The 23,139-nt window shown below is 42.1% G+C and overlaps 1 protein-coding gene across 12 annotated transcripts in view; it reads left to right on the top strand.

Moving 5' to 3' along the window:
• The window catches only part of fnbp1b (formin binding protein 1b), a 62,401-nt gene extending 39,674 nt beyond the window's left edge, over window positions 1-22,727 (top strand). The window contains exons 8-17 of one of the 12 annotated variants that reach the window (XM_008286411.1): window positions 254-400; window positions 2,911-3,102; window positions 4,755-4,943; window positions 10,719-10,733; window positions 11,024-11,059; window positions 15,293-15,402; window positions 15,541-15,673; window positions 16,105-16,226; window positions 16,339-16,529; window positions 18,202-22,727. In XM_008286411.1, coding sequence (XP_008284633.1) covers window positions 254-400; window positions 2,911-3,102; window positions 4,755-4,943; window positions 10,719-10,733; window positions 11,024-11,059; window positions 15,293-15,402; window positions 15,541-15,673; window positions 16,105-16,226; window positions 16,339-16,529; window positions 18,202-18,380 — 1,314 coding nt within the window. In that variant the 3' untranslated portion in view covers window positions 18,381-22,727. The remainder of the gene's footprint in view (window positions 1-253; window positions 401-2,910; window positions 3,103-4,754; window positions 4,944-10,718; window positions 10,734-11,023; window positions 11,060-15,292; window positions 15,403-15,540; window positions 15,674-16,104; window positions 16,227-16,338; window positions 16,530-18,201) is intronic. The other 11 variants (XM_008286409.1, XM_008286414.1, XM_008286412.1 and 8 more) reach the window with 11 other exon arrangements.
• Window positions 22,728-23,139: the final 412 nt, after the last annotated feature.

Consider the following 23,139-nt stretch of genomic DNA (forward strand, 5'->3'; position numbering starts at 1 on the left):
CTGACAGCTAAAAATATATTTTGAACATGCAGGAAACAGTGAGGCTAACGAGCGATCCTAATTAAGGGTGCAGATATTATATACAAACCAGTTTAATACAAAAAATGATCTTTCATTGTTCTTTTCTCTGGTGTTGTCCAACCTTAGATGCTCAAAATCAAAACACAGCACTTTTAGACTTACATTGTACCATTTTTCAGATCAAATCCTGCCCCTGCTTGTGTTCATCTTTGAATATGCTTATGTTATGCAGAAACTTCAGGACATGGAGGAGAGAAGAATCGAGAGGATAGGAGTGTGCATGAAGACATTTGCAGACGTGGACCGCCAAGTGTTGCCCATCGTGGGGAAGTGTTTAGACGGCATGACGAAAGCTGCTGAGTCCATCGAGCCCAAAACAGTGAGTATGCACAAGAATATATACGTGCACAAACACCATGTGGGACCTATTACTCACTCAGCCAGACTGTCAGTCACCACCCACACATTACCGATTAGGCTTTCAGTTCAGCAACAAGTGTGGTAGTGGAATGGGACTCTTGGGGGGCTTTTTGAAAATAAAAAACAACCCACCTGTGACGAACAAACTGCTTTGGGAGGGCTGTGTTGCAGCAGGGAGAGGAGCTGAACACACTGATTCAATTTATGTGGTGACCTCCCCTTTTGTAGTAAGAAAATCAATGAGTTAAAAGCACATGCTGTGTTTCCCCATTGAACTACTCTTGGGGCTTTCTGTGTTAAAAACACACAGAGTAGTCCCCTTTAAAGGGGCATTCCACTGATTTTACACAGGAAGTTAATTTACCTCAGCAAGAGACAGACTACTGAGCCTGTAAAAACAGTTGTGTCATATCGTTTGTGGCTTTGGAAGGGAGCTTTCCAAAGACTGAAAAAATAACACTGATGATGTCATTGGGATTATCTCAGTTTTGGCTTCAGCGTTAACATTTTTGAGTAAGCTTTCGTTGCACACTAGAGGTGTGAGGATGACAGACATGGGTATTTAAGGAGGCATTTCAGCTTCATAAAGTGGAAGTTTTTTAAAAAATTTTTCCTATAGCAGGGATTAAATGTCTTCTTCAGTTTTGACTAGTCGTGTTTTTAGAATGTGTCGCTACTTGTAGAAGGAACCTGCAGTAATAACTCTTCAAATTTCCCCATTACTTTATCAGTGAGCATACAGATGGCAGGATTGATCAATGATGCATCAACTTGAGTGTCTGTTAATGAGACACTGACTTCAACGCCTTCATGTCCACTCAGGGATGAAGGCTGAAAGTATGAGAAATGTGGTTGAAACTGAAGAGGGCTGACTTGAGAGCTAAACATTACTTAGAACACTTTCAACAGACTGTCCAGTTCTGATTTGTGCACATGGTTATACACTCGTCAGTGGGATAACAACATTTATCTCACTGTAACTGACCATAGTGATGGGTGCTAGGCTTGCATAATATGAGGAAGATGTGCCATGTGTGATAACTTTGTTTATTATTGTGGTGACTGGTGATAAATAGACTATTGAAGTGTATTGAATCTTTGATCAGACATCCTGCTATCAAACATTGCAGTCACTAGAAAATTGACAATAATTAATCTGATGGGTCGCTGGGGCTTTCTCTGATTGGCCACATGGTGCGAATACATGGCTGTTGTATCCAGGCTCCATTCAATAGGTCAAATGTTCACACTCTGAGTGTGAATGCATGGCACCTGTAAATAAAATAATTGTTCTTATTTATTTTTATCTTTTGCAGTGTGTCTGTTGCCCGTGTTCATATTACAATGACAAATCAGTCAGCACTACTGCATGCAGGGAAACAGCTAGCCTAACAGTATCACAGCTTTAAAGTTTATCAGATAACATGCTTGTTTGTTCTGCACAACAAGTGTTTCCTCATTTCCAGTCTTTGTGCTAAGTTGAGCTAACCAGCTGCTTTAGCTTCATATTTCAGTTATGAGAGTGGTGTCGATCTTCTCAGCTAACTCTGCCAGAATAGCTGTACCTATTCTGGAAATAAGAGGAAGTTCGAAGCACTGGGCTTCCTATTGCTCTAACGCTGCTGATCACAGCTCATGAGAGCATCTCTATTTTCAGTGTGTGTATTTCTTTGAAGCACATTTTCAACAGTTGACTAAAGTTCTGTCTCATAGCTAATTGTTATTTATTATTTGGGAAAGGAGGACAGTATTCGCCGATGTTAAAGAGAAAATGAACAGCTTGATATATTGAGATGTCACATGTTGGCTGCCTGCCGTATGACAGAAAACAAGCCCATCCCCAGGGGTAGCGTAGTCTGTGTGTGTGAATGTCTAGCTGTGTACATGGCCCAGCTCCAGGGAGATGACTCCAGTCCTTCACTGCTCTGCTGCAGTAAACAACAACAGGCAATAACACATCACATTCACTCCGTCTGTGTCTCTTCCTCTCGTATTCTTCTCCCATGTAGGGAGAGCTTTAACCTCAGTACCTAACTCCAACCAGACCCTCTGCCCTTATCAGTTCAGATAGGCTCCAAGTTGATGAATGTGCTTCTTCCTGTGTCTGATCAGCCTGGCTCTGTCCCCGACCTCGGCGTTTTGTCATAACTCCTGCCTGACAGATTTAGGTCTTTTCCTCTTTCTTCCGTGGCCCACAAACTGAATAATGGTTCTCCCTCTGCTTTCATGACACACTCATGGACTGTTATCTCACGGAAAATACTATAAACAACAGAGTCAGCGGGCCACTGTAGTGTCACGTCTTATCTCCAGCCCTGCTGATTAGCTGGACAATCTCAACAAGCAGAGATCCTCTGTTTAAGCCATTGTGTGGCATTTTTGAAAAGTTCATAAAAACATGAAAAAGGGTGAATAAATATATGAAGAGTAAGACCTCTACTAATTGTTGCTGTTGCTGTTTCCCACAAGGACTCGAAGCAGGTGGTGGAGTCCTATAAGTCCGGCTTCGAGCCCCCGGGAGATGTGGAGTTCGAGGACTACGGCCAGGCCATGAAGAGGACGGCGTCTGACACCAGCCTGTCCAACTCCAGAGATGGCAAAGAGAAGCCTGCTGGCAAGACCAAGGGCAAACTGTGGCCTTTCATTAAGAACAAGAACAAGGTAACACATGAATGAACACTTAACACAGAGCCACTTTTACACTCCAATGTGCAGCAAGCCCCACTGGTTTTAGTGCATTTTCCTCACTTGGAGGTCACCTTGCACTTAAGGGGGGTTTCGGTGGGATGGGACGACGGGATCTTATAGGTTGTATTATGTTCTGTTTGTTTGTTTTGTTGTCCTGTAATACAGTGGCTGTAGAAATATATGTGTTCAATGTTACATCTGTACTTCCTAGTACTGATTATGTATTTAATTCACTTCCATTTTTTGTGTAGATATTTTGACTTTCGTTCGCTACGTTAAGCTAAAGGAAATTCGTTGCTAGTTCTTTGTTAGTACTGCCATTTTTGTTGTTATTATTTGCCACCCGTTCCCTCCTCCCTGGCGATCACCCTCCACTGGTTGTTTTTGGAGCCTCCCTTCTGTAACACACACTAATGTATTTCTACCTTCACTCTATGGATGAACTCAACTGGCAGATATTAACTTGCTGTCGGATCTGAAGTAACAGTCTCCCTTCACCGTTTTTCCATTGACTGGCGATCAGCCTCGAGTAGCTTCCTTCAGTTTCCTGCTTCTGAACAGCAAAACTGATCTCTGGCTGTCTTATGGGCTGGTGGCACTGTTGGTACTGAATTTAGACCAGAGCATGAGTGAGTAATCGGGTGTGTGTGTGTGTGTGTGTGTGTGTGTGTGTGTGGGAAAGACTGAAGGCAAATGTGTGCAATGCTAGATGAGAAACCCCGGTGTACTTTTGTGTACAGAAATATGGTATTTACAGTCACCGTAGTGCAACCTCCTAAAAATAAGCCGATCTCTGTGTAGCAACAGCACAGAGCCGTGCAGAGAGGTATTTACACTGTACATGCACACAAGCACACATGCATGCAAGCAAAACACATTCAAAACCAGTATTGCCTTCAGGAACAAGGGTCTCTAGTAATTTTTTCAGCTCTTCGTTTTGAAAACAAGGGTTTCTGAATCACTTGCCCATGCATGCGCATTGCGTGGTATGTTAGAGCTCATCACTGCTTCATCCTATCACTCCCAAACTCCTGGTTCCTGAATTATGCAGTTTCAGGACAGAGATAAGCAATTAGATTTGTCTGACGGTGACCTCAAATCCAGCGGCTGATATCCTCGGGGATGTGGTGAATTTCTCGTCTTAGCTGGCATGTTGATGAGGTCGGGAAAGGAAAAATGGGAAAGGATTTCTAAAATGGAAGCCGGCAGCATGCGCTTTTGACTGAACCTCTTTGCTGTTTGCTTTGTTGCAGCCGCTTGCTTTAACACATTTTACGCTTCCTACTCACCCCGGTCCTTTTGTTCTTTTTAACTGTATTTATGTTTTATGTGTTTGACAGTTTTGTTTTGTTTCGTTTTGTTTTTTTTCCACAACATAACAATTCATACACTAGGTTTCCTTTTGGTTGTCTTTATGTTCTGTTGGGGTTTTCTGTTGTGTGTTTATTTTTTAATATTTGTAGGAGGCTTATTTATTTCGTTTTGTGTTCCCTCCTCCTTTTCCTCCTTTGTCTTTTTTCGTTGGATTCTTGCCCCCTTTCTTCTTCTTCTTCTTCTTCTTCCACCATGTTCCTCCTCCTCCTCCTCCTCCTCCTCTCCGTCACGGCTCCCTCTCTTACTGGTAGCTTATGTCCCTGTTAACGTCCCCCCACCAGCCTCCCCCTGCCCCCCCAGCCTCACCCCCGCCCTCACCCTCTGCTGTTCCCAACGACCCCCAGTCTCCCAAGCAGCACAAGGAGCCCCTCTCCCACCGCCTCAACGACTTCATGACCTCCAAACCCAAAATGCACTGCCTCCGGAGCCTGAGGCGAGGGGTAAGTGTGTGTGTCCAGCAAGCTTTGTGCATGCGTGCGTGTGTGCGTGTGTGTGTCTACACCTGTACCTGAGCTCTGTACCTGCTGCACTGTATGGGTGAAGTAATCCCAAGGCAGAAACTTCTGCATCTCTTCTGAAGGTCACGATGCCTACAAGGTATCCCTATGTAGCAGGTGATTATTTCTTCTGTTATAAGTAGTTCAATGCCTTTACATGTAGGCAATGTGACCTCAGTTAGTAAATCATGCTCACATTGGCCCGTTATAGATTCAGAACTGCTTCCAAATTGTACTATTTTAAAGGAGCTACCAGCCAAGTCCAACGGTTGTCTCACCTTCACTCATACAGTGCTCAGCCTTTGTGCTTCTCGAGCATGCTTCTGTAGCGCATAACTACGAATCCATGGTACTCGTCTGACTCACCAGCAGTCTCTTCATTTTGTCCCTTCATTCTTCAAATTAACCATGCTCACGATGACAGTCCCTCTCACCCACCTTCCCCCTTTTTTGACAGAAACTAGCAAGACGCCTGAGCAGTCTTGGCAGTAGCATGGAGACTGCAGTCACTCCCTGCGCTCTTCTCTGCAGTCTGTGCTGGAGGCAGATTGTTCTAGTTTGGGTTTTTTAAAAATTATTATTATTATTTTCACATGACAGAAAAAAAACCGCAAAGATAAGGATTAGACCTCACAGTATGAATCAAGTGATTCATATCACGGGAGATTGTCAGGAAAGTAAGTTCAGAAGGCTTCCTGGAGGGCGCTTTTATCGGCACCAGCTCATTGCTGTGATGGGTGTCATCACCATTTCCTGTTGTATAGTCCAGTGTGTGTTGTAATGGAGTCACTGGGCGACAGTCGCTGGGGAAGGTCAAAGCACGTCTTCCCGTCATGCACTTCACCCTCCAGCTCTCCCTGACCTCAGGAACGGGCGGTAACTCACAATGTTCCTTCCGGACCCGGCAAATATAGTTTTTGTTTGGGGTCATAATTTGAAAGGGCAGCAGTTACTCAAAGTACAAACATTGCTATGAATTGGTGCTAACGTGACGTCTGAAAAGGCAAGAGAACAATATGGTGCAACGCTGCAGCGTGTGAGCATATCGTAGAGGAAATGATTGAAATGAGGCAGAAAAGAGGGAAGTGTGTATTTTTTTTCTAGCGTCAGACAGATGTAGCAGGACGCGCACGTTTTTTGAAAGCGGAAGTGCTGCAACAGCTCTCAAGAAGAGCGATAAAAAAAAAGCATACAGAGTTAAATCAGGTGCATTGTTTCTAAGTGCACGCAGATAAAAAGGATTGAAGTTTGACCTTACTGAAACATTTCATAGATTAGCAAAGTTAAATGTATTTTTGGAGGACGTTGGAAGCTGTATTAGAGTAGTCAGCCCTTAGAGAACCAAAGAATTAGTTTAAATTAATCAACAATCCTTTCCATATCTCATGACAATACATCTATTTAATTTGTACTTCTTTTCATGTCTCATGACAATTACCTGTGTATGTTTTTCATGTATGTAGATGTTGCTTGATTTTTACGACTTAATTGCTTCCTTTTTGGAACAAATCAGCCTAATTTTATGGGTAAATAAAAGGCAGCAGGAGGTGCGTCATTAATCCTGTGAACAAGTCCTTCAGGGACACCAACCCCACTGCACCACCCGCAGAGGCAGTTCAGGCTAATGCCTCTTAACTGTTGCTGCTCGCAAGTCAGGACAACTTCGAGGTAAACAAACAAACCGTCTGTTTGAACCAGGTTAACTAGCAGCAACACTTTACCGTCACAGTTCTGGTGCATACGCTCATTTTGAGAAAGAAGGCTTATTATTGTTTGGATATTTAACAGGTATTGAAAAGCACTCACCTCAAAACAGTCTGTGGAAATTTTAAAGCAACACCATTTCCCCCTCATAAACGCAGCAATAATAGTTATATTCTGGTTCCTAACTAAGAACTTTCATGAGATATTATACACTTTAAATGAGTAGTGGGATTGTTGTGACAGTGGCTTGACGTGTAGAAGACTGCTAGGAGCTGCAGTAAACAGGACAGTCAGCATCTCATAGTGATTTAAGCAAACACTGACATGAACTTACATAATTTACCATTGGTTAATTCATCCATCCTTTCCATCCTGCACATCAAGGTATAGGTCACACTAACACATTAATTCATAACTATATCATAAATAATTCATGTACCAAAAAGGTGTACCCTTGTAATAAATAATTCTAAGCCATATTACACCTATTTCATTATTAAAAGGTCCTTAACGTTAACTTGATAAACCCTGTAGAAACCCTGTTTAAAGATTTAGCAAAGAAAAATCAGGTCATACAACCTACTTTCAGTGGTATTCTGTGGTTAGAACAGCTGGCAAATCAATAAAGTATAACTGTATTCCTGTGTTACCTCCTGCTAGGAGAGCATAGTGTCACATTAGGGATTAGCGTAGTTGTGCCTGTGGAGGTGGGATGTTCTGCCTCTCTGCACAGTGGCAGCACGTCTACCCCTGCAGGACAGCCTTTGTGTGCTGCATATTAGCTGTCTAATCCATCCGCAGTCGCTGTGTGTGTGCGCGCGCGTGCATGTGTGTTGTTTTGGAGGCAGAAGAGAACGCGTCTGTGTTTTGGGAGTCACATTAAGGCGGCATACAGTATAAGAGCTTGAACACATCAGTGCTGTTTTCTCATTGACAAAGCTTTATTCTCTCTGACGACCACCACAGCAGCAATCTCCGCGCTCGCTCATTTATCACAAAGAGCTCATGAAGAGGACTTTGGGCCGACCCACATATGCTTTCGAAGCAAGGCAATATGTTGTAAGTGTGTGTGTGATGGGCGCCAGTGCCACGCCAAGGTGTGTGTGTGTGTGTGTTGCTGTGAGCGCGAGCAGGTGTGTGTTTGGCATAAATTATGAATGAATATCGCGGATGTGTGTGATTGGTAAAAGCCATGTACAACACAGGCAGTAGCCTCATTATTATTTGTTGTTTGACGCATTCGGTCTGTGCGAGGAGATTGTTTGTCACAATTAATGAGGCAAAACATCCTCACAAAGGAGGCTAGTGTCTGTGGCTGGCTCAGTATTGATCACATGGTTCTGACGCGTGTAGAATCGGGACGAATGATCAGAGAAGATGATGACTTCATCCCACATCACATGTATCAGCTTGAGGTTTATTGTGGCTCGCTGTGTCCTCCAGCTGTTTCAGGGCTTCCCCACCGAACATCTTCAAGGGGTCAATTCACAAAGTGTCACAAGCACCTGAGGATGTGTGGGCTTATGGATGTGAGGATACTATTCATCCCACTCAGGAATCAACCCCCTTCTTCGCTAATTAAATCTCACAGGTGGATGTGTAATTAGACGTGGGTGTTGGTCACACTTTGGATCTGGGTTTAGCCTACACTACCCAGAATTCACCCCTCCAGGGCTTTCTTTGTGCTGGTGTGCCATACTTCAGCGGTGTTATCTGTCTGTAAGAACCATATTATACCTGTGTATCTATGTCTGTCTGGGTGGTCGAAAGAGTTTGTGTTTAAGAGTGCTCTAATGAGTAAAACTGTCTTTGCTGAAAGCTTTCTAGTGATCACGTGAACAATCACATGTGAGCTGAGAGCAGGAACAGCCAATCAGAGACAGAAATGCACTCTCTTTTTTACTGCCTTTTTAGATTTTACTCAGTGTTATTGTAGTTTCAACTGAAATGGCAGTTTCTGAACAGGGGAGGTGGCCACGACGCCAGCATACAATGGAGTCCTGGCGTCCCTCCCCAGGACGTTTCACCATCATTCAAGCCTTGATTCATGTGAGTCTCGGGTCATTACGAGTCTTGATTCATGTGGGCTTCAGGTTGTTGACAAGCCATTGAATCATGTGAGTTCCGGTTGAGTAACAACCCACCGGTGACCCTGAATAAATACCTGGAACTCCCCACCAGTCCGTTGGAACTAAAAAAGCCTCCAGGATGAGGTGTGAAATGACTCCAACGACCAAAATAAAGTCCAGTTGCCTTCTATGGAAGCATTTAGTGGTTACAGTTATTCCAAACAACATGTGTGATTGCAATTTTTAGAAATTTCATCACATAAACAGCCATTATTAACAAATTTAGTTTGTTTACATCATGTAAACAGGGAGGAAATTGGCTGTAATTGAAACAAAAAGACTGCAGCAGGAAAGAAATGATGCTGCTGGTGCGGACAGTGTCACTGCATGGAAAATGAATCCAAATAAAATCAGTGTCAGCTGTATTTTTGCTCTTTGCACACCTCAGAAAGGAAAAAAGAGTAATAAAAATAGGTGTACCATACTATCAATGCCAGAGTTACCCTAAAAGGTTAATTGCCTTCTGTTGTCCTTGGCCAGATGTTAAAAAGACAAGCTAAAATTAGAATAAAATGACATATCATAGACAGTCCTTCCCATTCAGAAGACCTCTGGAGCTCTTTTAAATTTAAGAGCATAAATAATCATCTAAAATATAAGAAGTCGTATTGTTAAGCTTACAGTAAGTAGTAGGAATGGTCTTTTACGTACGTCTTTGGGAAAAGTCCAACATTGTATTTTTATGTTCTTGATTTTTTGTTAAAAGTCCGAACAAAAGTCCCTATGTGGCTCTCTACAAACAGAAACAAGGCCCACACTGATTCTAACCTGGATGCATTTGTTTGTCACTTGTACTTCTACAGAAAGTACATTTAGGTACATCAGTAAACCACTTAGAAAATGTGAGAGTAATTTAGATGTGTGAAGCTGAGAGAGAGAGGGAGGGAATCACAAGGCATCATAGAGAGGATCATAACAGGCCATTCCAGGTGGATGACTTGATTAAAGGACTAAAGAGAGTAGAGCTCCTCAGTGCACCAGCCTGTGAGCCTTTAACGAGATTATCAGTCATCTGCTCCAGCTCTACCAGCCAATGGTTGTTAACCTGTGCTCCACTCTGTTCTTTGTATGCAAGCACAGCTCTCAAAAATTACTCAGCAAATACCTTAATAAGCTGGTAAAACACTTTCACAACCTTGCTTTCAATCTGCCTGCTTTTTTAGTTCATGATTATCTGTTCCCTGCCTTCACTCATCCCCTTTAGTTTCCTATATATACACACCTGATTGGTAGGTTTTTCTCCATAACGAATGGGTTTAATTGTGTTCAGTAGTGGTTTTAAAGCGTCTCTTCAGCTTGTCTGTGTACAGTATCTGCCTCCATGTCAACATATGGACCTGCTAATGTGATAACATGCTTTTGGCGCCCTCTGTTGTCCCTGGCGTGTCATTGTAGTGGCAGCAGGAGGGATCAAGAAGTAAAGGGTACATCCACCCACTGTCGCTCTCCCTCTACTTCTCTTCTCTACATTTATTTTCATCTGTCTTCCCTTAATTTTTCCTCATACTTTACCTCATGCTTGTGCAGTAGGTTGGCCTTTTTTTTGGCCAACTTTTTTTTCCCTCATTTTTCATTAATTCATCAAATGTTAAACTTCACCACATTAGAAAAGAGTGGGGGCTTAATATAGCTGATGAAACAGCTTCTTTTTTTAATGACAAAGCTAACATATAAATAAATCACAGTCCTTCAGCTTTTACCCACTTTTCCTTATATGGTGAAGTCTGGCAGAGTAAGGCATTCTTATAAACTGCAGGTAAACTTTTGTTTGTTTGAAGGAAAGTGAAGCAAATGGCCGTGATATTCTCTTGATGCTGACTTTTGTCTGTTGTCTCTTTCTCTCTCCTGCTCTTCGCCATTTTTCTCTCCTCTTCTCCCCATGAAGCTTTCTCTCAAGCTGGTAAGCATGACCGTTTAACCGCACGACCGTCGCGGCATGACCACAGCACGCATGTCACGTCCTCCCAGTAACACAGTGTTAATAACGTTCTGTACGCCGTTATGTTGTTTTTTTTTTCTTTGTTTTTTGTGCTTTTTTATTTTGATTTGGTTCTAATTTAATTACTTAATTTTTGCTGTGACACAACGATGGACCGAGACTCATGTCGTTGTCTCATTTGTATGTTGTTTGTTTTTATGTTGTGGTTGTTTCGTCTCTCCCAAACTGTGTCTGTGGTCTCTGTGGTGCAGATCACACTCAATTCCCACGTCCGGAATCTCATTGAGGTGATCAGTTTTACTCTATGTTTTATCTGTCCGTCACTTAGTCTGTCTTGTAGTCCCTATTGTCTCGACAAACTGTATGTCCTTGTAACAAATACTAATCTGGTCATATGTAGAGGTTATTATCTCGTGTACACCACACTCACACTGCATGCCAATCTCATTGTATTTGTAGAAGTCTGGTTTATGCTGTTCTGTAACACTAACACAAAAGAACTGTATGATCAAAATCAACTAGTTTTTATTATTTTCCCAGAATGAGACACACTTTGAGGGTTAAAGGAATAGTTTAACATTTTGGGAAATACATTTTCATAGTTTGGGACTTTGTTGGGTGTGAAGGTGATAATGGTAGGCCGTTTTCCACAGCAGGAACTTGTAGGGGTTTTTTTTAGGGTGGTACAAACCTCTATGTGTATTTTGACCGCAAGAATTGCCCAGAACCTCTTTCTGGACTGCTTTTGTGGGAAAAAAAACCCACATGTTCTATGGTCAGTCCGCCAGAGCATCCCTGACAAACTGCTAAAAGTTCTCGACGCTCGTTGGTTAAACTCAGAGAAAACCAAATGCTGATTGGTTGAGCTCGGAGAGGACAACAAGTACAGTTTTTCTGCCCTCTCAACAGCTTCATCAAGTCGCTTCAGCTCGCCATCAACGTAAAATTCACCATGTAGCCTAAATTCCATTTCCTATGTGCTCATAGAATTGGATTGTTGTTTGATTTGCGTTAAAACTGTAGTTGGATCAAATCCTACATTGCAATGGAGACAGAAAGGCTGACAGGGTCAATTAGAGAACCGCTCCTGTTAACGTTTGTGCCACCTGGAGTTTCTGCAGTGGAAAGCCTCTCATTGATACACTGGTCTGGTTACCGAAGTTTCGCAAAACGACTGGAAACGAGGGAGAACAGCTGACTTGGCTCTGTCCAAAGTAAAAAAAATCCACCTGTGATCACTTTGCAACTTCACAAATGAACAAGTTTCATTGTGATAAACATTAGATCTTGTTTTTTTTTTTAATATATACAAAAGCCAAAGATGCCTTGCAAGTCCAATGCAGTGAGGAGTCACAGCTCCTAGCCAAGAGATTCCCACTGTTTTCCCATGCTTCCAGAGTTTATGCTAAACTAAGCTAACTACTACTGGCTGAAATGTCTTTTAACAAGAAAGCCAGCAAATGTATTTCACAAAATAGTAAACTGTTCCTTTAAGCATAGTTTGTAATGAAAATTGATTTGGAATATTTTCCACTTAATAAGTTTAGGATTTTATTCTCTGTAAATGTATGCCTGATTGCACAAAGGGAGCAACTTGTGCATTTGTATCTGCTCAATCCAAGCTTGTCATACTATAAACAGCAATATATTCAGCCTGTTCATTGATGAAATGTAACCACGTAGAGTTAATTTACACTTCAGATAACAGTATTTTCATGTGTCACATAGAGGGTTACTTAGAGAATGTGAACACTAATGAATGAACTGTGTAAGTTGTCTCTGGTAGAGCAGCATGTCTCTGCATGGTGATTCACACATCTTTGTTGTGTTGCATGCCTGGTAAGTGTTGCATGCTGATACAGGGAGAAGGGGTAAGGTTGCCATGGTAACCTAGCTGCTGTGTTTGCAGTGAATCCACCTGACCTCGAGTCTGTAGCTCCAGCACTTGTGTCCTGTGTAGCCGCTGTGACCCATCTCAATGAGATCCAATCACAGGCTTTGACCTCTTCAGTCCACGCTTTTCTTCTCAAGTTATACGACAGTTACGCGACAGCAACCAGAACAACCAGAATCACTGACAGACTGTACGGAGCCCCAAAAGTTTTAATATTAAATAATAAGATTTTAAAAAATCTGAGATAAACACCTCATTATGCCTTATAGTAAAACATTATTATATAATAGTAAAAAAGCAACGTATGAATATTTCATCTCTCTTATTTTAATAGTAACTTGACATATTCAGTCACATTTATATTCATGACACTCAGACAGTATTTCCTCGTGACTCAGTGATCCATTCAAAATGTAACTTGCCCAGTTTCCCTTTGGCTTTGGTTTGTAACCAAATGTGTGTAAACCTAATGACTTGGCATTAGCATTTAGCTCAAAATTTAGCTCAGCTGTGCCTCTGTATACCTTAACAGAGCTACTACAAGATGATTGTAGACATTTAGTGTGTTCTCTGACAAAGTCACTTTCAAAATCACAGCGTTGTCACCAGTTCCCTCCCCTTATGCAGTGCAGTTTGTTTAACTTTACTTACATGGTGCCAATTCAAAACATGAGTCATCTCAGGACACTTCATATAGTAACAACAAAACTTTACAATAATCTATCACAGAGAGAAACAACATCCATTTTTTTTTTAGTGAGGATGGCTATCTACCTCAACCGGTTGGGTGGAGGGTAAAGAGGAGAGAAAAAATGATGGAAGATACAAACAGACAATCAAGGCGTTGAGGACTAAGAACACTGAGGAGGCTGCTGAGGCCAGAAAGCATAGATCAGAAGCCAGACGAAAAAACACAAACTTAAGCAGAGACAAGACACAAAGTTAGCGACGACTAATGGAAATGCACAGACAGAGAGAGAGGAGAGAACAGCTTATGGCTTTTAGTTTGAGATTCAGTCTCCAAAGTGCCTTTGACCAAGGCTTGGGGCTGGAGTTGGTCGGCATGGTTACTGCCCACTGCTCCTTCATCTTAGCCCGGGTTAAATGCAGAGTACAAATCTCGCTATGGAAATCAATAAAGGACAAGTTCATCACATGCCTCCAGCCTCCCTAGTTATCTTGCTTCAGCAGCCACAGATGTTTGTGTGTTTATGTCTGAGGAGCATACATAAAGTTAACATTGTGGAGAGGGCAGTGATAGAAATATCTAGTGACTGCTTTCAACTCTAGTTCTTCACTTAATATAGAGTAATAATCCCAGTTCACAAACAGACATAATCATTTTGCTAGCTGAGTAGACTGCAGCCACATTAACCTGAGTAAAAGGTGAGGCTGGTTACTGTGTCTACTGCAGCTAGTTTCCCTCTTTGACATTCTGGATTCTGTTTCTATTTTGTTAAAGTCTGTCAAAGCAATAATAAATAACTATATTACGCACAGTATTATTTTTTGTTAAATCAGTATCATCTCCAGTATTGCTTCTCACTTTTCTATTCTAGTTTCATTTTAACTTAATTATTTTTACTAAATAGATCATACTTATTGCTATTCTATTAGGTGCTGCTGTTAGCTTATATTCCTTATACACTTTTTATGTACTACTCTTGGTTTATTCTAATATCTTTGTACTTTTTTTCTAAGCAATATCCAGCATAAGAAATTCCTTCAGGATTAATAAAATGCCATCTTATTTAGGAGGAGATAACCTACTAGCTTTGGTCGCAGCAGCTGAGTGTGTTCGTGGTAACTGGTGACAACTGTGACATTATGAAACAAATCAACTAAATGTGTCATTGTAAAAGAAAATGTAAACGTGAAACTATGAAATAAAAACACATTTTAAAAAAAGGATCAAAACTACACATAAATGAAAATGAGCCCCTAACTCTCTCTTAGTATAATAATATAAGTTTTAAAATTAGTTTCAAAACCAACATAAATATATTATATACTTTGGTATAGCAAGCCTCAGAATACTGCTGTTTACAGAAAGTTTGAGAGACTGCCGAGCAGGATGACTCGGTTCAGTTCAGACTGGAAACTGTCTCATCAGGAAATACGACCCCTGGCTCCCCAACCTCTTCCACTCACGTAACCTCCATTTTAAGAACACACAGTCCCGTCAGACAGCTTCAGACCCATTAGGCAGCTCGCAATGAAACTCTATATGAGCAGTAATAGGATGTAGCTAATACTTTATTACATTTCCGATGCATTCACAGACAGCGCTTGATTAGGTGCGGCGGCTGAATAGGTGAAAGGCCTCGCGTCTATTCACAAACATCCCAACTCTGAGTGAGTGCGTTAGAGAGCAGCTGCAGTATCTCCTTCAGATGAATGATGTGGTTCTAACTTTACAAGAGCTCTGCGTTTTTGAGCCGTTTATCCCTGAGTCTTGGTTGACAGGGTTTACAGCAAATGGAGATACTGCACCTTAATAGAAATGACCCCTGGTAAAACAACAAGACAACATTTAATGCATTATAAAAGTTTGTTGTTTTCTTACAGTTGTTTTCTTTCCTGTTTCTCTGTTTTTCCCCCTTGTCTCTTTTTCTGCTGTTCAAAGGGTTCTGGACCAGAGGACTTCAGTCACCTACCACCAGAGCAGAGGAGGAAGAAGCTCCAGGGCAAACTTGATGAACTGAATAAGGACATTCAAAAAGAGACGGACCAGAGGTATCCTCATAAAATGTTAAATGTAGCAATATAAGGGGCTTTTCCCTTTTATTTATAACAAACAGCACTTGTGTCAACCTCCTTCATATGCAACAAAGACTCAAAGCGTGCACTGACTTTAGTAATTTGCTCTCCCAGGGACGCTCTCACTAAGATGAAAGACGTGTATGTGAAGAACCCTCAGATGGGAGACCCAGCCAGCGTGGACCCCCGGCTATCAGAAATAGGCCAGAACATCGAGAAGCTCCAGTTTGAAGTGCAGAAATTCGAGGTTAGTTTGGTGCCAGTGTCAGCTCTCATCTCTTTGTGAGTGTTAGTGTTGGCAAAGCTATCTTGTTTGGTTTATCTGAAACAGTAAATAATGAGGAGCTCAAACACACATCTCCAGCTGGGGTGGTTCCAAAGAAGCCTGTCGCTCGTCCATATTAGGAGAAGATGTGATGCAGCTGGAGGAGGTGGAGGGGAGGCTGGCTAGCTGCTGTGCTGGGAGAGAGGAGTCCCAGAACAATGGCCTGGTTTAACCCTGTAAATAAATGGCAAAGACATGGAGTGTAATGCAGACGTGTTCCTCCCATGAAGGTTCTTGCCAAACGTAGATGTCTACTGATTCACGGATAAAAAAGAATTGCTTGAAATAACTTTTAATGTCAGAAAAAAGACAAACCAAAGCCGACACATTCACGACGGTCGTGTGTGTTTCAGGGCTGGTTAGCAGAAGTGGAGGAGAGGATGCCATCGAAGAGTGATTCACACCGGAGAAGTGGACTCTATGAGACCCAGAATAACACAACAGTGAGCAACAACTGTGCGCAGGACAGAGAGAGGTATGGTATACTCCGACAAACATCAGCTCCACACCACTGAGTTGTTACCTGCCGTAATTATTCGGAAGAAAACTATGCGTGTTTTCACAGTATATTTACTGTGTGTGTGTTGGCCCCTGAGCAGCCCGGATGGCAGCTACACTGAGGAGCAGAATTCAGAGACTCAGGTCAAAGCCAACCCCGCCCCCGCCCCCGGCCCCGCCCCCAACCCCACCTCCAGCACGCCGGAGTTTGACGATGAGTTCGACGACGAGGAGACCCTGCCCACCATCGGCACCTGCAAAGCCTTGTACCCCTTTGAAGGTATCCACAATCACACGTTTGACATTAAACAGTCCAAGTACGAAGCTAGCTGGCTGCACTCTGTTGGTCGACAAAGTCCTGTTGTTTCTGAAAATAGGTTGAACCTGACTCTTACAGATGCAGGGTGGAGGAATTAGATTCCTCTAAATGAGGAGGAGTAGGGGTGTGACCTCTCTGTGGACATGTGTGGAGGAGGAGGAGTGAGAATAGAAATACAGTCACTTCTTTGCAACACTACTTTCAAAATTAAATTTGGTGAAGCAGATGTGGTAAAGAGCCCTGATCGATCTGAGGGGTGATGAATGCTGAGATCTATTGATTTGTAAGTTATAAACTCCAAAAGAGACAGTTCGGTTCTCTAAAACTTCTCTAAGAAAGTAGTGAAAATATCTGTCATTGTTGTTGTATTACTGTGTGCTTTATATTTTGGCCATATGTAGATAATGTTGTGTTTACTTAACGGTAGGGTGAGAACAAATCTATTGGAGTGGGATGTAAATGGTTTGCAGGCCAGTCCCTGCTGGACATAACAGGGGCAGTAGGTGAAGTGTAGTTTCTTCAAGGTGACTGGAACAGGAGAGCTGTTGGTGGCATAGCGCTGCCTGATGCTTGATTAAGCCCGCTGGGTCACTGGGGTGAGGATGTATAAAGCTGAAAGACCTGAACTGTGTCCAGGAGCATCAGGATGATGTACGTAAAAGCTGGACTGGTTACTAGACAGTGGACAACTACTGACTGTTCATGATGATAGTTAGAAAGGCAATGACACCGTAATGCAGTAATACTGCAGTAGTTTTGCAGTCAGTCAGGAGTACACTAACTACCAAAGCTGATGTAGATCGATGGCAACTGAAGCAATCAGCAGAAATTCACAGTAAAGTTCCAAAAATGAACACAGTCCCAACAATAAAGAACTAGCTCTATATAAATGAACTGAAGGGCAGTATATTATACCATTACCACAGAGCCCACAGCTCTATGTGACCTTGTTTCTTGACCTAGATCGTGTAAAGGTTTTGAGCATTATAAAAAGGTGTAAAAGCAGAGAGGAGGTAAGAGACAGACATCCCAAGAGAACTACAGCATAACGTACTACAAACCTAACAACTAATCTGCTATTCTGTCCACACAACAATATCACAATGTAGTTTGTCTGCCTGAAAATGTGAAAATACTATAATTTATATAATAATAATAATATCTTAACTTAATAGATGAAGTAAAGGCCAAGCCTATTTTAGTATTTCATAGGCTGAAGAGTTAAACATCTGCAGTTTTTTACAAAAAAAAAGCAAAAATTGGAGAAAAGCATGAAAAAAAAAACAACATTTCTGTAGTAAATTTTTGTCTTTTTTGCTTTAATTATCTAGTGACCCCACTCTGAGGGGTCCCAGACCCTCTGCTGGAACCACTGGTCTAGTAACCACAGGTTAGGCAGCCAGAGCAGAGTGTATTATGCATAATGTCTCAGACTTAATAAACTACCCTCTCTGGTTGTATTTTCCTATTAAATACCATCTGACTTTGCTTCCTCTTTCTTGGAAATCTGATGTACAGGTTAAATTACTGATAAACAGGAAGATAGTTCAAAGCACTTCCTCTAAGTTCCCCTGATTCACTGTTACTTTGTGCTCTTACGTTATCGTTCACTTTCGTTGCTGTACCTCTGCAGGTCACAACGAGGGCACTATCTCTGTGGCCGAGGGCGAGCTGCTGTACGTCATAGAGGAGGACAAAGGAGACGGCTGGACACGAGTGCGGAGGAACGAGGATGAGGAGGGATACGTCCCCACATCCTACGTTGAGGTCTTTTTGGAAACAAATGCCAAAGGTGCTATGACATACATTTAACTCAGCAAGTTTGTGATATGACAGTTTTTGTTACCGTAAGTTTCCATTCATGTGCTAAACGAGTGGGGCAAGTTACAGAGATTATTGATTGTCGCTGGTAGCTCAGACACACACACATTTCCTGTCTCTCCTGAAGGAAGGACCAATCACATTTGTCCATTGTGCCTCATGACAGTTGGGACAGTTGTTGGCGGATCTAGACTGCTCTCGAGCTTTGAACAAAACATTTGTTGACAAGGAAGTACACTGAATGTGAGCTGAGCCTGTATCTGGAGTGTGTTAAAGAAGCTTTCAGTTCCTCGAATTGCGTTCCCTGCAGTGCCACCTAGTGGTCGTACAAAATAAGATCTGACACCCCAGTCACAGCTCAGCATCGTGGGACAAATCAGCTGCTGACAACCTGATTTTCTTTTAAATTATTTGTTGTTAGGATTTAAAATGCCAGATTGATACATTTCACTCGAATAGATTTTAATCAATCATCTTTGGTCAGATATCTAAATCGGTGATAAATCGATTGTACCACATTCGAAGTGACAAAGAGCATCAAGTGAAAGTTAAATCATTGCACAACTTCTTGTGTTTTGGTCACTTGTTGTACCTAAAAGGAAAGCATGCTCGATGTGCAATCATGTAATTTAAACCTGGTGTAAAATATGAATACATATGAAGAGATATTTTTGTAGGCTAAACTGAAATAAAAGAAAGATGGTGGCCCCGCCCCTCAAGTGTTGCATGCTGTACATTGATGATAGTGCTGTTACAGCAAGTAATTATTCTCCCCTGTAGGGGTGAGTTTTATAAAAATTATTGATCAAATTAGTGGCAGTATTAGCCCCCTTTTTGAAATGATGTTTTTTCCTTTTTAATTCACTTTTGATAACGATGGTGTTGGGCTGTTCTGGTCCTTTTTTCCAGGCCAGTGGTAAAGGAATAAAGGACTGAGAATTAGCCGTACTAAGCTATATATGGTGAGACTGGGCTGAGATATGGAGCTGGTCATGACTTTAAGCTTTGTGGTTTCTTGCATGAGTCTCTGAGTGAATGCTCCGTTCACTGTAAACGCATGGTGTGTCTGTTCTCTGTGTCATTTCATTTCACTGTTACAATATGCTTTTCAAGATTGGCCTCGACTCACAAATCACGTCTTTCATGAATCGTCACAGACTTCGACTTCCTTTGACAATTTGTAATCAGCTTTGATGGCGTGTTAGTAGCGCAGCATGGGGTTCTTCTCTGCGGGGTGTCATTTTACACCTCCTGTAATTTTTTTACTGGAAAAAGCATTTCACATGTGGTGCATGCAGCAGCGTCAGTGGGAGGTTTGTCATGACAGGATTTCAGCATGTTGTGACAAAGTAAACAGGCTGCATTCTAACATGCATTTGGATGATAACTAAAGCGAGTCTTTGTTAAACATTTTCCAGTCGTACTTGATGTGCAGATGACATTCATCCCGACTCCACAGTGTTGTCAGTTTAAAGTACTTTCACATAGGCAATGACCTCCTCTCCATATCTGAATATTTGGGTTGCTGTCTTGTCCTCGTTTTCCATAAAGCTAACTTTCCTTTTTGTCATTTTTTTTTTGTTTTGTTTGTTTGTATTTCCTTTTTGAATTGCAGATTCCTAAAAGTGTGAGGCTGGCTGAGGAATGGCAGGGCAAGCAGCCTCGGAGAAACCACCATGTTCCTCACACGCTCACAGAGTCAGAGAGAGAAAAGTGAAAGATGACCTGAATCTAAAAGTGAGACAGAGAGAGAGAGAGAGAGAGAGACGGCCGATTAGAACGCAGCTGAATTTTCCAAACGAAAAAAAAACGAAACAAACATAACTTATCGGCAGCGTTGCGCTTCCTCTGCGACAATAAGAGACATCATCTAAATTCTAGCGCTCATAACTTTTTCCATTCTTAACACCCATTCAAGCAGTCGCAGTACACGATTTGCTTCATGTTGTTTTTCAGCAGAGCTTCGCTTCTTAATGTGACTAACTGCGCTTGCACCACGCGGCCATGAACGAGGCTGTTGGCTTCCTCAGCGCCCCGCCCCTTCCTTGGCTCTCTTTACCCTACCTTTGCCCCGTGACACACACACACACACACACACACACACACACGGCAGAGGGTGTGGTCAGAGACAGGATGGAGACCAGCAGGAGCCTTCGGACAAAACACCAGCTGGATGAAGCCGTGTGTCTGTGAGGGTCATAAATCCACTCATTGACTCGAGAGAGAGAGAGAACCATCCACCTACGAGGCTGCCAGAGCCTCAGCTTCACCCCTCTCACTAAAATCAGCTCCGCATTTGCAGGTTTCAGCCAACCGGAAACAGAAGAAGTGAAGGTGCTAATCATCTGTCTCCGTGTTCACTGCTTTTCTGGTTTGTTTGATCTGAATGAGCCTTCTGTGTTATAATGAAGTCCACTTCTCTCCACCATGATCACTCCCACATTCACATCCAGGGCCGGCTGGAGGGGAAAAAGCGATGGATGATTGAAGGGGGGGGGATTAATCATCCACCATCACTCATGTCTTGTCACTGGTGTCTGCTCCTCTCTCTGACCACACCCCCTCCTCACCTCCACGGCCCTCCCCCCTCCTCAGGCGGCACAGGCTATCCCTTGGCTGCTTTGAGCCCCTTCCCCCCCCCTTTTTTTTTTTTGGTTATTTTTTTTGCAACAGCTCGGGGCGGGGGTCTCTCAGCGTTGTGGTGTGCTGCATGCTTGCCCTGTCTTCCTCCTCGCCCCTCTGCTGGCGGCTCAGAGGAGGCGGTGGGGTGTTAAGTCAGCTTACGCTCCCTGCCTCCAGCCTTCCTGTTCAGTTAACCCTCATTGCCTGGTCATACTGTTCAAATTAACCTGAATGCTACTGTTTGGGTTCGGTGCCTGTGTTTCTTTTTTTTTTCTTTTTTTTCTTTTTTAATATTTCTCTTTTTTCTGTTGTTGGTTCAGAAAGCATGTTTCCCTGTTTTTAACAGCAAGTGTGATCTCCTCCTCCCAGTGTTCCCAACATAATCACAAAACAGTGACGGATAATAGGGACCCGAGATGTTGTTTTTCTGGACGATCTTATGCATTAGATAGGTCGTGGATGTCTTGTGCATTTGTTTTACTGTAAGTACAGTATGTATGTAAAAAAAAAAACTGTTAGTTTGGTATGTTTGATCAGAGTGTCTAACGCAAGTTGTTGTTAGTTTACAGTTAATCCTCGTGGAAATGTCTCCACTTGGTCCAAGCAACCCAAAAATATGAGGATATCATTTACATCTTATTTTTTTAAGATGGTCCACCTACTGTCTACTGTATATGAAAATATACTGTGATCCACATCTTTCCTGTGATTTGAAATGTGACAACGTGCAGATCATCACCTGTTCTGGGCCTTAACCGGGTTTCTGTTCTCACTGAGAGAGAGAATGATGCTGAAGTTAGCTGTGGTAACGTGGGAGGATTAAGATGTGATTATTTTGGAGGGAGGGGGGCAAATTTTTTGTTTTTATAATCAAGAAATTGTCAAACTAGAGAAATGATGTCCACTGATTCCCCCTGCTCAATGGCACATAATGATTTTAACATTTTTGTTTTATATTTGATGATGTTGAGTGGAGATTCTTCTTCTTTTTCTTTTTTTTTTTTAAGCTGGAAAGTTGTTGCTTCTTCTACCTGAATGGGACTAAAATCCCGTAACTGCAAATATGAGTAACATTTACACTGTTGTGTGTTTTGGATGAAGCCATTGTTGAATATTCATCTAACGCAGAATTTTACGAACACTTCCCACACGGAGGGACGATGGACGTCATGATCATTTAGACTCTTGATGGAAGGAATGATCGAATCCCTGCTGAAGTTTGAAAGTAACGCTTCCCCCCCGTCATCGCTTCACATTGTCAAGATGTCAGACAAGCCGCTTTTGTTTGTTAAATTGTTTCTGAGTGATGAATGACGAGATAAATCCGATGAGGCAAAAATCAACAGCAGCAGTAGCTTTCCAGTAGCCATCTGCCTGCCAGTGCTCTGAAATGAGAAAACCACAAACCTTCTAGTCGATGCCCCAGAGTAACCTGCCTGTACAGTGGAAATGAAACGGCGTGTCGGAATTAGAGAGAATATATATGAATATATAAATAAAGTTTAAAAAGGAAAACATCTATTTTAACTATTGAGAGTCTTACCATTACTTTATCTGCTTTGCAAAGTAAGACTTCTTTTCCTTTGTAAGGTCTACCAAATGGTGTGTTTTGCACTTTTTCGTTGTGTTCCATTTGGTAGCCCATGCTTGTGTTTTGGAGCACTGAATACTTTGTATTGTGTTTACTGTGCCAATTAAATATGCCTGGAAAGTAAATTAATGTTGTGTGTGTTTGTTTTCTATCTCTGGGGAATTTAGACACAGTCGAGAGCCATGACGTCGGCTTTCACCAAACGCAACAGCAGCTTCGTTTATACACAGACTTGTGCTAACGACAGCACACTGATGCTGATAGACAGGAGTCTGACGATGAAGCTTTTTGATTTAATTAAAAGGGGATTAATCTTATCAACAACTGTCCACATGTAGCACACTTTATTTTGCAACAGCAGATTTTTTTATTATTTAATATATATATATATATGGGCTGCAAGTTTGCATGTTCTCCCCGTGCAGCGTGGGTTCTCTCCGGGTTCTCCGGCTTCCTCCCACACAGTCCAGAAACATGTTGAGGTTAATTGGTGATTCTAAATTGTCCGTAGGTGTGAATGTGAGTGTGCTTGGTTGT

Source organism: Stegastes partitus, unplaced genomic scaffold, assembly GCF_000690725.1.
Source record: "Stegastes partitus isolate 25-593 unplaced genomic scaffold, Stegastes_partitus-1.0.2 Scaffold454, whole genome shotgun sequence".
NCBI classification, from domain to species: domain Eukaryota; kingdom Metazoa; phylum Chordata; class Actinopteri; family Pomacentridae; genus Stegastes; species Stegastes partitus.